A 12,733-nucleotide genomic window follows, 5' to 3' on the forward strand; every position below is an offset into this window, starting at 1 on the left:
TATGATTCATCACCTTTTTTAGCATTTGAAATAAGCTAGATAGTAACAGGCTCAACAGGAAAGCAAGTGGATATCTTTTTCTAGAATGTGTTTGAACAACAGCTTGTTTGGTGGTTCAGTCCATGACAGACACCTGAACCATTCCTGGATCCAGATGGTAAGTTTAAATGTTGGCAAAAAAGTTATCTATTATAAATAATACCTTGGAAATATCTTTGAAATCCATCCAGAAAGAAACATACCTGTCTTAGAGGAGGTCATTTTTAATGTTTGACTTTCAATCAAAAAAGAAACATGACAGCGTTATGGTAGTGTTATTCGTTAGTTGTTACATGACACAAAGGTGAGCTATTTCTGGTGAATTCAATACATATATGTAAAGGGAAAATTTATTGAAACAACCAAAATCTATGAAGGTAAAACAGGTGCATAATTCCCACATACCCGTAACTTCAGATCTGTACCTGTAGTATTAATTTGCATACACTGACAAATTCGTACCCGTAAACAATAAGGTACAATTTTTTTTCAAAGAGTACCGAAACGCAACATCTTAAATCTGAGTAAAAGTCACTGAACACGTCTATAAGTCTTCAATTACCACTGCGTACCTCGTAGTTTACGGGTACAAATATGTATGTGTATGCGCATTAGTATGAGGGACTTATGCACTCATTTTATCTTCATAGATTTTGGTTGTTTGATTTAATTTCCCCCTTACATAAATGTATTGAATTCAGCTGATCACCAGAAATAGCTCACCTATGTGTCATGTGACAACTAACAAATCACACAACCATAACGCTGTCATGTGTCTTTCTTATCTGATTGAATAGTAAGTAGCCTCTGGGTAATATTGTGGCGGCGGAGTCGAACTGACGCCAAAAGTACAATGTGATTTCTGCTACAAATATTTGTTCCGAACCAGTTGCCATCTCGGCCCCACTGACTACAATCTTACAGAAAGCTAATTTCCTGAATCGCATCGCTGCTAAAATTGACTTTCTGTCCCATCTTAAACCGTTAATGCATTTGTTTTCTTACTAACAGTGCAGAGTTTGTTGTTTATATTGGACACCTAGTTTGTCAGACGTTTGTTTGGACAGTGGTCGGTCGAACCCAGTTTCCAATGCTCAGGACGTGGTTGGGAAAAAAAAGACGAGTGCGCTCTCGTTGGAGCTCGATCGTGACTTGACCTTGACTCTTTTTAACCTATGAAAACGTCTTTCAGAGGAAGATTTGTGGTATCTTTTTTTTTTTTCTAGGCCTGTCCAGGTGCTAAAAAATGAGAGGAGCGTGGTGTGCTCACGGGGGTGACCCTGTACGTGATGTATTGTCGTGAAAATGTTTCCCACTCGTTCCTCACTCACAAACACAGGTGATAAAAATAAACGTTATACATCGAAGGGCTAGAAGAGAGTTGTCCTAGTAGCTCAGGAATCTAAACTGATATTATGCAAGAGCGGAATTTTCAAACATATTTAAAAAAAAACAACATTGAATGGGTTTTATTAGAGCAGTGATTTACTTTTGGTTATCTATGAATATTTTAGAAGCTCCGATCTTTTCGTAGCTACGAACAAAATATTCACCTGCACCAGACCATGTGTAGAGTTTGTGTAAATTAAATGTTTTGGATGAAAGGATGGATGGATGAATGAATGCATGGATGGATAAAAGGATGGATGGATGGATGGATGGATGGCTGAATGTATGGATGGATAAAAGGATGGCTGAATGTATGGATGGATAAAAGGATGGCTGAATGGATGGATGGATGGATGGATGGATGGATGGATGGATGGATGGATGGATGGATGGATGGATGGATGGATGGATGGATGGATGGATGGATGGATGGATGGATGGATGGATGGATGGATGGATGGATGGATGGATGGATGGATGGATGGATGGATGGATGGATGGATGGATGGACTTTATAAATCCCACTGGAGATCTCCTTCGGGAAATTATATTTACAGCTCACAGCTACATAGACAATAGTCTCATAAAAATAAGAACAAGGACAAAGTGCAATAAAAAGAACAAAGATCAATAATCTAATAGCACAAGGAATGTCCCTGAGTCTATTAGAGTTGCATCTGGGGAGGAGTATTCATGCACTCCCTCTGCTTCTCAATATGAGCATATGAAAAAATAAATGACGTTTATTTAAATAGGTTTTCGATTAGCAGGTTAAAAAAATTAAATAAAATGGTTGTTAATTATAGATGTTAATTGACTCAATAGATTACGCTTTCTTTCTAAAGAAATTGTGTTTATAAAAAAAAAAAAATATTTAAGAATATAGGCTAATATAGGAAAATACATCAACAATCTGCAGCTATATTTACTCTGAGAAGTTTCCTCAGTAATACGAGTGATATTCTTTCCCCGAGTTTCATGTCAAATAATTTATGGGACGTTGTTCCATGTTTCAATGACACAAGATTAACGGACCGCGGTAATGTTAGTTTGATGTTTTCTATTTCTTCCGGAACCATCCGAGTCTTTCTCTGCCACATGCCAGAAGTCGTCTCACGAAGCACGGCCGACTGAACTTCTAAAAAGCCTCTTTAGCTACAGCGGGTTTGTCTGTAAGGAGGGATCAATAAAGTTTTTATCTATCTATTTGAACGGATGGCATATGTGCGTCTCTGCATCAGTAGGTAATCGCCGGCAATTGATATTAAAGCTTGAGATAGTTTCACATTCTTAATGCATCACTTGGAAAAGAAACAAATACAGGTTTGACTCAACATTATTCCAGCGTCACTGTGAGCGGAGAACCTGACGGTCATGTTTACTACTTTAACAACAAACCACATATACTTAGGATGGACAATTAACAACAGATATTTTTTCAGGGGCCACATTATATATATGTCTAGACGTGAGGGGCCGTCAAGCCAAAAAAGAGTAGCAAAGAGACAAAATATTATGGAAAAAACGTTTTAATAAAACATTTGAAAAAACAAATAAAATAAATATTAATGTATTTAAAAAAAAAAGATTAAATAAACAAAACTATGCCCAATAAATTACTATAAATTTTCGTCTAAATAAAAAAAAAAGATCAAATATGATCTCTATATTTAATAAAAAAAAATTGGGGGTAAAGAAATATTCACCAAAAGGACAAAGAGAAAACATAAGGGAAAAAAAAGTTCTGAACAAAGAATTTAAGCAAGTCTACAATAATTCGTAGTGATGGACTGAAACAGTGTCATATTGTTTAGTAGTCAGTAGGTGGCGCCATCAAAATGATGATTGATTATGACACTGCCTTATGAAGGTTCATCGAACCATCACAAAAATAATTATAAAGACAAAATTAAATTGTTCGTCGTCACTGGCTTTACAATATTCTACATGTTCTACAAGGATGGATGGATGGATGAAATTATGGATGGATGGATGGATAGATAGATTTATAGATTTATAGATGAATGGATGGATGGATGGATGGATGGATGGATGGATGGATGGATGGATGGATGGATGGATGGATGGATGGATGGATGGATGGATGGATGGATGGATGGATGGATGGATGGATGGATGGATGGATGGATGGATGGATGGATGGATGGATGGATGGATGGATGGATGGATGGATGGATGGATAGATTTATAGATAGAGGATGAATGGATACAATTTTCTACATGTTCTACAAGAATCAGTTCTACTCTGGTATAATGAGGGCCACATAAATACAGTCTAAGGGACGCATGTGGCCCCCGTGTCTGACAAGAAATTATATAGCAAAATGCATATTTTCGTTTTTATTAAAAAGAAAGCAGCATGTGAAGCAATTCATGTCCACAAATCTGCTATAGTTGCCTCTATTAAAACATGTGATAATCTGAAATATTTACTTGTGCATCACAAAACCACAGTGATGCACTTTTTAAAAACATATATATATGTGCTCAAGGAACACCAGTGAACATGTGGATATCCACACAGCTGACATCTAAAAATGATGTAGTGGTCATAATCTACAGAGCAGTACAGTTTGCAGAATTAGCAGCTCAAGAATAATACGCTGGTTTCATCAGAAATATACTGCTTTGACATGGAGTTTGTAAATTGGTCATGGTGGCGTGAACAGAGTGCTGTCAGCAAATAATTGAAAAACAAAAATATGTTCTGCTAAAGCTGATAGGGGCAGATTAAGATGCAAACATGTGCAGCTCATGACAGCGGAAGGCGTCAGAAGGGTAATGAAAAACATGCATAAACAAAATGCGTGACAGGTATGTATTCATTATTCACAATGACACCCAGCGAGATTCTGCTGCACAAGCATGATGCTGCTCAAACCGGGTTTGTTCATGCTCGTCTTATTGTGCCGTACATCCTCTGCTGCCGAGTGCAGCCGGGCTGACACTGATACACTCTCGGAGCAGATACCATCATGCCCAATTACATTTAGATGAAAGATAGAATAATTCATTGCTTTCTTTAAAAAAAAACATTCTTTCGACTTAATTTTGGCTTAAATTAAATACACTGTGTTAGTAAATCCCCCCTAAAAAGCAGTATTTTAGTAGGTTTTCCGTCGTAAAATCTTGTATAAAGAAATAATTGATCTCAATATTGATCATGAACACCATAGGTTACTAGGATTGATGTCCGAGGTTTCATGAAACAGCCGTTGAGGTTTCATGAATCAACATCAAAACACCTTCTGCTCTATCATCTCTGACCTAAAACCACTCGTACAACAGAACCATTACCTTTTTATAAGTAAAAAGAACCATTTACTAACCTCTTCAAATAAATTATGTTTGATGAAACCTCATAATCCATCTAGATGACGAAGAAGAAAATAGAACCAAACAAATATCAAGCCAAAGCGAATGAGTCAAACAAGTAAAAAAGAAAGTCACTCATATCTATCAGATTGGGCCAAATTACCTACTTTCATTTGAAAATGCAATTTAAAACTACTTACTAAAGAATCCTTAAAGTGGAAGAGAAAAAAAAATCACCATTTCTGGGAAGAATGTTATCAGAAATCCATGGCCACAATTTAGTGTTTGAATGGATGGAAATATTTATGGTTGGATGGAAATATACGTATTCATCACACAAAGCATCATGATGATTTTGGGAATATCCTCAAGTGAAATGTATCCTTTTATGTCCTTACTAGGGAAATCCTCCGAATAAGGACTATAAATACAACAATATTGAATTAGTCTATTATTCACTCATAGACTGATGAAGCTTCATGAAGCATTATCATATTCTTAGAGCTCAGTAGGTGGCGCCATCAGTTTAAAAATAACACTTTATTTCAATAGAATTGCAGTTTAAGGCAAGATTACACAGGAGAGAGTGTCATCAAGAGGGCTTCTAAAATAATGTTTTATGAAGCTTCATCAATTAATCCTGACTACGATACTTAAAGAGATTAAAATCTAATTAAACGTTAAAAAATAAAACCTGGGTGTCTATTGTAGGAAATCTGCTGGTAAATGCGACCAAGATATTTACTTTTCAAGGTGGTCTTGATGGTCTGATGAAGTTTCGTGAAGCAGTGTCATTATTTTCAGAGCCCACTAGATGGCGGTGTCTGCACTATTTTTCCTTTGTTTCGAACAACAGTCCTAATGAAACGTCACATTATCTTTAAAATGATGGGGCCACCTACTGACCTCTACACAACATGACACTGCTTCATGAAGCTTCATCAGTCCATCACTTTGAGGACAGAAAAAGTCAATTCATAAGAAGGAGAGTCTTCATTGAGAAAACAGGTTGGGACATCTAACAGTGTATTTCAGGGACAAGATGTTGGTCAGGAACTTCAACATAGATGGTCAGCAGGGTTTCACTTAAACAGCGGCCGAAAAATACTATCCAAGCTGTTAGAATATATAATATTTGTCTTTCTCCGTCTGGTCGGTTGCATCAGAAACGGCCAGAAATTATTACTAAATCCTTTTAAGAGGTCAAACTAAAGGGCAGACAGAGAGGCTAGTCCTTCTATTTTATTTCTACTATGAGAGTGCAAAAATATGTTGCTAGAAAATGTGGAGGTGGATCTCACAGTCTCAGCACTCCAGACACGGAGGCTTCAGTTGAATATGTGAGCAATATTTCTGACACCTACACAGTCTGCTGCCACATCCTCTACTGTGTGATAACTTGCTTACTAAAGAGAATCATTTTGCAATTAAAATGCGACACCATGCTTGAGTGAACACAAGCGACAACTCAACAGTGAAGGCGAGTGAGACAATACCATCTGGTGTAAGATTGACTCAACTCATGCAACACGTTTGTCGAGGGTGTTTGTTGGGAGGCGAACTGTTTTCATTCTCCAGACTGTCGTCCACCACGACAGCCAGTTCTGTAAGGCAGGAGTCGTGTTTGTAGATGATCACGACGAAAACATGGTCAGAGTATCGTCAAAGCCATCAAAGACATAACTACGCGAACCCCAATATACATCTAAAGATCGGGCCAAGAGTAGGTTTACACTTGCAAGGGTGCTCTTCACAAAACTTTTTTTAAAATTAAAATGTATAATTCTATGGACAGAATTTCTAGGTGCTGCCAGGGAGTTCAGTTTTTCCGATTTGGTGGTCTTAGGATTGGGACATTAGACTTAGGGTAAGGGTAGGTGGACATCTTAAGGTGAGGGATGAGATCCTGGGGTAAGTGGACTTCTTAAGGTAAGGTAGGTATATAGACTTCTTAAGGTAAGGGATAAGATCATGCATTAAGGGGGACGAGTATCTTGGGGTTTTGGTTATTGCTTTTGCAAGACATGGTCCTGGTTTGCTTCGACAGACCATGACCTTCAGTGGTCCACGACCAAGTCCAAGGTTCTCAGTCGGAAATAGATAGGTGGACTTCTTAAGGTAAGGGTAAGGTTGGTAGGTGGACTTCTTAAGGTATGGTAGGTAGGTGGACTACTTCAGGTAAGGGTAAGGTAGGTAGGTGGACTTCTTAAAGTAGGGTAGATAGGTGGACTTCTTTAGGTAAGGGTAAGGTAGGTAGGTGGACTTCTTAAGGTATGGTAGGTAGGTGGACTACTTAAGGTAAGGGTAAGGTAGGTAGGTGGACTTCTTAAAGTAGGGTAGATAGGTGGACTTCTTAAGGTAAGGGTAAGGTAGGAAGGTGGACTTCTTAAGGTATGGTAGGTAGGTGGACTTCTTAAGGTATGGTAGGTAGGTGGACTACTTCAGGTAAGAGTAAGGTAGGTAGGTGGACTTCTTAAGGTAAGAGTAAGGTAGATATGTCGACTTCTTAAGTGAAGGGATGAGTTCCTGGTGTAGGTGGACTTTTTAAGCTAAGGGTAAGGTAGGTAGATGGACTTCTTAAGGTAAGGGATCCTGCCTCAAGGGGGACGAGTATCTTGGAGGTCGATTGGGGCTGGGCAAGCAGTTATGTGGATGCTGTCCCTATCAGTTGTTAAAAGACCGCTAAGACAAAGGCAAAGATATCAGTATACCCGTTGATCTATGGCTCCACTCTCACCTATGGTCGCGAACGGTAGTTAGTAACCGGAGGAACAGGATTTCAGGTACAGGCGATCTTAGAGATAGGGTGAGAAGCACGGTGACCCGGGAAAGGCTTGAGTAGGGGTAGGTGGCTTCAGCATCTGATAAATGTTTATTGCTAATGGTGCTTTCTGTTGGGGCTACTTTCTTTCTCACAACTAGAAATGGGCGGATAAGGTTTCACAAAACTATGTCACATTGGCAATAACACCCTTGGCAATAACAGTTTATCTTTTTCTTCTACCATTTGTGTTGGCTAGATAGATATACTTGAGAAAAGCCACGGAAATGTTCCTTTAAGAGACTGGCTCGTTTTCTTGGCTCATTCCTAAATTGGAACTCAGCTATTCTTTCCTTTATTACAAACCTTAAAAGACAGTTTGAGCCGTGATTCTACTGGTCAAGTGCCAAAGTCTACTAACATGGCATTTAAGGAATCAATGCGACAATCAAACAAAAACGATATACTTGTGACCATCAAGTTAAAAAAAAATCAGTCATTACGAGGCGTAAAAGTAAAGAGTGGTCAATGCTCGTACATGCATTTGTGGCTCGAAACGTCCGCCATCATGACTTGTAACAGCAGCGTCGTAACAACTGTAATTTGTTGAGCCACTGAACAGGAGTTCAACTTCAAGGAAGCATTCGCAGTCATCAGCAAAACACAACTGCACTTCTTGGAACAAAAAATCGCAGTCGGCTGCAAGAAGTCACAACACAGTAAAAGTATAAAAAGAGACAAACATCGGTTTCAGCACAAATCCCGGAGTGTGAATAGGTGAAGGTGCACTAGTGTGTGTAATGTGATTGTCCACAGTTTGTATTCTGCTGCACTCCAGAGAAGCCGGCGTACCATATAGGAAAAATGCACTCGACAACAAACTAAAAGAAGCTGCATGTTCAATTTCACTGAATCCATTCGGCTATAGGTGGAGCTTTAGTCCTGCACGAACAACCGTAGGGCACCGCATGAAGATTTAAACCACGGATTCAAAATGAATAACAACGTTGCCGATACCCAGAAATGACTATTGCATGTGGATTTGTGAGTTGCCTCTAATTATTGTGAACTGCGGAGAGAATGGTCTGCGGGGCAGATCCAAGGTCTCCGAGCCATCTGCTGTTTATCATGGCGGCAGAAGGTGACGGTGACAGAAAAGCCCTTGGCAGTATGTTTGTCGATGAGATGTTAGGGGAAATAAGTCTAATGGCCAAGACCTTTGTGAGAGTATCTCATTTTCATACAAGGCACAGCCAGTGGAAGCTCTGATGAAAGTGTGGTGTGTCCGTCCTGCTTGAAGGCCAGCTGGCCTTCAGATGAAGCTGTTATTAGCGTCGTCCATGTGTGAAACATCACAGCTTGTGGGAAAATAGTAAAACAGTTGATTTTGTGTGAAGTACAAAGAGGGCGGAAACTACAGACTGCTTAAATATACTATTTACAAGATGGCAGAATTGTAAAGTACCATTTTGGTCCACCCTGTCATTTCGGTCCAAGCATTTCCTACGTGATGATGTCACACACCTCAAACGTCTTTTAAGAAACTTTGTTTATGATTGATCAGAAATCAAACATTTTTGCACCTTGACTTTCACCTCAGTGGAATGTGTTGATGACGATGATTTGCTGAACCGTGTTTGACTAAATTAACACGATTTTAACCTTACAATACAATATAAACACTCAAATGACGAACAGTCATTACCAAATAAATATATGTTCTTATTGTAAATCAAAAACTGTTAAAATGTATTGATTGCTCGTAAGTTTAAAATGTGGAATGGGACACGGTTCAGCCAGTCAGCATCGTCGTCGCTTTTAGCCCCGACACATTCCGTTGGGTCTTTTTGCTAATGTAAACATTTAATATGTTGGTATAAAGTGTCATTTAATAGCTTAGTTAAAGTTTCGTCCACTTATAAAAAAAGCTTTTTAAAAGATGTTTGCATTTGAGGTATGTGATATCATCACGTAGGAAGTGCCCGGACCGAAATGGTATGGCTAACGGCCAACAATAAGATACAAGCCCTTTACAACCTGATTCAAGTTTAGGGATCCAGCCACATTTTTAGGCACTTCCAACAGCACTAGATAGGGACAACTTGAGAAAAAGCCTTCTAGACCTTCTGAGAGCCAATCCAAGGGAAACGTGTGACCCTTCAGTCTACTATCAGTTTGGTACACACTTCAGAAACAACTTAATATTTTTTTTTTAAGGATGATAAACTACATTCTCTAATACACTGATCACATTTTTTGATACGTCAATACCAACCAATGGGGCAACAACAAAGAAAACACTAGACTAAGATAATATATGTTTGAACAGGCAATGGGCATTTCCTGGTGAACCCTGTTCTAGACCATTTCGTAGGGTGTTTTTCTTTGCCCTCTTGCTAAGAAGTGCACAATTTAGCAATTCCAATTTCTATTGTGTACTATCTGCTGATTGAGAATGTACTGACTAGACTTTTTTTTAAATCATAAGCAATACGTTGATCTGCTGACCACCCAATAAAGTTAAAGTCATGTAGTACACACAGACTGGGACTGTCGTTTAACATTACATGTTAAAAAGTGTTTCTGTAATTGATGTATATTTTTATTTTAATTTCCTTTTTTTTCTTGGCTCTCCACTTTTTAGGCTATATGCAGGCAACCTCCTTTTGTGTAACAAAAATGTTACCTTTCACTCAAAAAGTTAAATATATATTACTTAAAAACAGATAATCATTGAGTTCAATATATACCTCATTGCCATTCGCCTCTGTTAGCTGTTTCAAGCTAGTTGTGTTACTGTTTGAAAGGTTTAACTGGGTACATTTATATTTAACAATAATTGCATGTGCTCATTTTGCAACATGTAATGATTTAGTGAAGAAAATAAATGTTATTTTAACTTAAGTTTGACAGTCGAGGGGAAAAAAAAGCGACTTGTCTTCACCAGGAAGTTGTTGCCTCATTAGCCGCTGATGTCGATTTTCATTTATTTATGTCTGTGGGTTCATTAGGCTTCGAACGCAGATCCCGGTCAATGGTTCAGAGACCGGTCTCGTCCTGGATCCAGTCACTGTCCCGGGCCATACAGACAGACTCTCATTCCATCCACGTGAATTATTTAGTCACATGGTTTACAAGCTTAAGTCGGTGTCTTACAAGAGCGATCCCAGGAAGTGAGAACATGTTTTTACGTAGCCATGGCGTACTGATCCGTGCTTTTAAAAGAAAGAAATAATTCCAAGTTCTGACCGAAGAGAACCACACCCATGTGTCAAAGCAAGTCGAAAACAATCTTTCGCGACTGAGCGGTTTGATCTTCAACAGCCGTCGATTTGCATTTTCTCTATTGTGAATACTTGTGATGCGAGAATAACTTTTTGCCGTCATCCTCGTCTGAAACTTAAAGACCGAATACTGATCCCTGCATAAGTAATTCATTTTGTCACTACTAAGATCTGAACCTTGTCACTGCAGGAAACAAGAAAGTGTGTTTTGTAGCCCAAATAAAAAAAAAACTATTTTAACGAGTGAGGTTAAGAAAAGCAGCACATCACTTGGAGTTTGAACGAACCTCGGGACATTTTCATACTTCTCACGGCTCCCTATGGACTGACTCGGGTCCCTCCGTGCCCATTTACTGTTGACTGAGTTGTCGAGTTTGTCACATTGATCTGGGACATTTTGGTGTCATGTATTTTTACCCTTTTTATAGTTCTTTTTCTGGGTCACTGCCTTTATCTTTAAAAAAAAACGAGTTATACCTTTATTCCAAATGTTGTTTGTCACCATCTGTAGATTATTTACTTTATAAATAAGTCTTTCCTAAAAATAGGTGCGTTGAAAATATCCTTGCATTTGCTGAACTCATCACAGATCTTTTTTCAACCAAAGCATTTTTTAAATAAACAGATTAATGTGTCTGTTGTTTATGGTTTTGTTTTATGAGACTGTTTCATGAAAAGCTAATGAGCACATTTATTACAGTATATCTGCTAGAAAACCTTACCTCAGTCCGTAGAGTACGGTTCCGTCAGGGTGAAGGCGGATCATGCGGTTTTTCACTGTCACGCCGTGAAGAAAGGACTTCTTGTCGTTAAGGAAGTAGGTGTCTGGGAGCCAGAGCTGGTCGGCGACGCGGTTGTCCAGGGTCAGGTTGAGGTTCAGCTCACCATAGGCCAAACGCTTATCTCGCCAACTTTGCTGGAAATACATTGTGATGGTGTAGTCCTAGGATAGATTAAAAAAAAAAGTGACATGATTAAGAGTCAGTCCTGAGAGTAATACATTAGAACTAGACGAAAAAAATTGTTACAAGACTCATGGACCCAGGGCCAAGTCGTTTTATGTGGCCTGCCAAATAGTTGGCTAAAAAGTAGATTTATGTTCATGAGGATATCGTGACCTCTACATATGGTATTGTTTAAGTTAAGATAAAGGACAGGGATTATGGATGTCAACAATACAGAAAACTATCATTTTATTAGCTTGAAATTGATATAAATCAGGGGTCAAAGAATCAAAAGTCAATATGAAAATCAGACGTCCTATAAGTTAGGGTACACCTACCTTTTTTGGAAAGTAGACCAGTTAAATTTTAGGATTTTATATACGGAAAAAAGTTAAAATACAATAGTGACCTGCAAAATAACGACAATTAAGTGCATTAAAATACATCTTGCATAATGTAGAATGGTTAAAACAATATGTTTTTTTATTTGCATCCATGTATATTTGATTGTATGCCGATGATGGTGTTCTGTATCTATGTGTCTCCTAGCTTTTAAAGACTTCAATGTAAAGATCCAATGTGTGAACATGTTTGTGTTTAAGCATTATTTATACTCTTAAACAGAAGTTTTGTTAATAGAGTTTTTGATTTTACTCACTATCGTTATTGAATATTCACACGATAATGTTTTTTCAGAGAAAATTTTCTAAATCTAAAAAAAACTTTTTTTTTTTAACTTTCTGTGCAAAGTAGTAACAAATATCTCACGAACTGGTTCTGGAAAATATTTCGTACCGCTATAAGGTATATGTTAGGGATTGGTGATTAATGATACAGTGTCTTTTAAGTGCACAAGAGACACAGAATGGACTACATGTAGTACCAAATGTTGACAACTTCCATTGACAAATGGTATGAAGACAAACGTATCCTCTTTCATTGCGCATATTTAATGAAAATACTCTCAACATCAAGTGGCA

The 12,733-nt window shown here is 38.2% G+C and overlaps 1 protein-coding gene across 1 annotated transcript in view; it reads right to left on the bottom strand.

The window, feature by feature from the left end:
• gabrb4 (gamma-aminobutyric acid type A receptor subunit beta4) overlaps positions 1-12,733 on the bottom strand; it is a 57,657-nt gene that overhangs the window by 9,865 nt on the left and 35,059 nt on the right. Inside the window, exon 4 of the mRNA XM_087806657.1 lies at positions 11,532-11,752. Coding sequence (XP_087662783.1) covers positions 11,532-11,752 — 221 coding nt within the window. The remainder of the gene's footprint in view (positions 1-11,531; positions 11,753-12,733) is intronic.

This window comes from Callionymus lyra, chromosome 14 (assembly GCF_982586985.1).
Source record: "Callionymus lyra chromosome 14, fCalLyr1.hap1.1, whole genome shotgun sequence".
Taxonomy (NCBI): domain Eukaryota; kingdom Metazoa; phylum Chordata; class Actinopteri; order Syngnathiformes; family Callionymidae; genus Callionymus; species Callionymus lyra.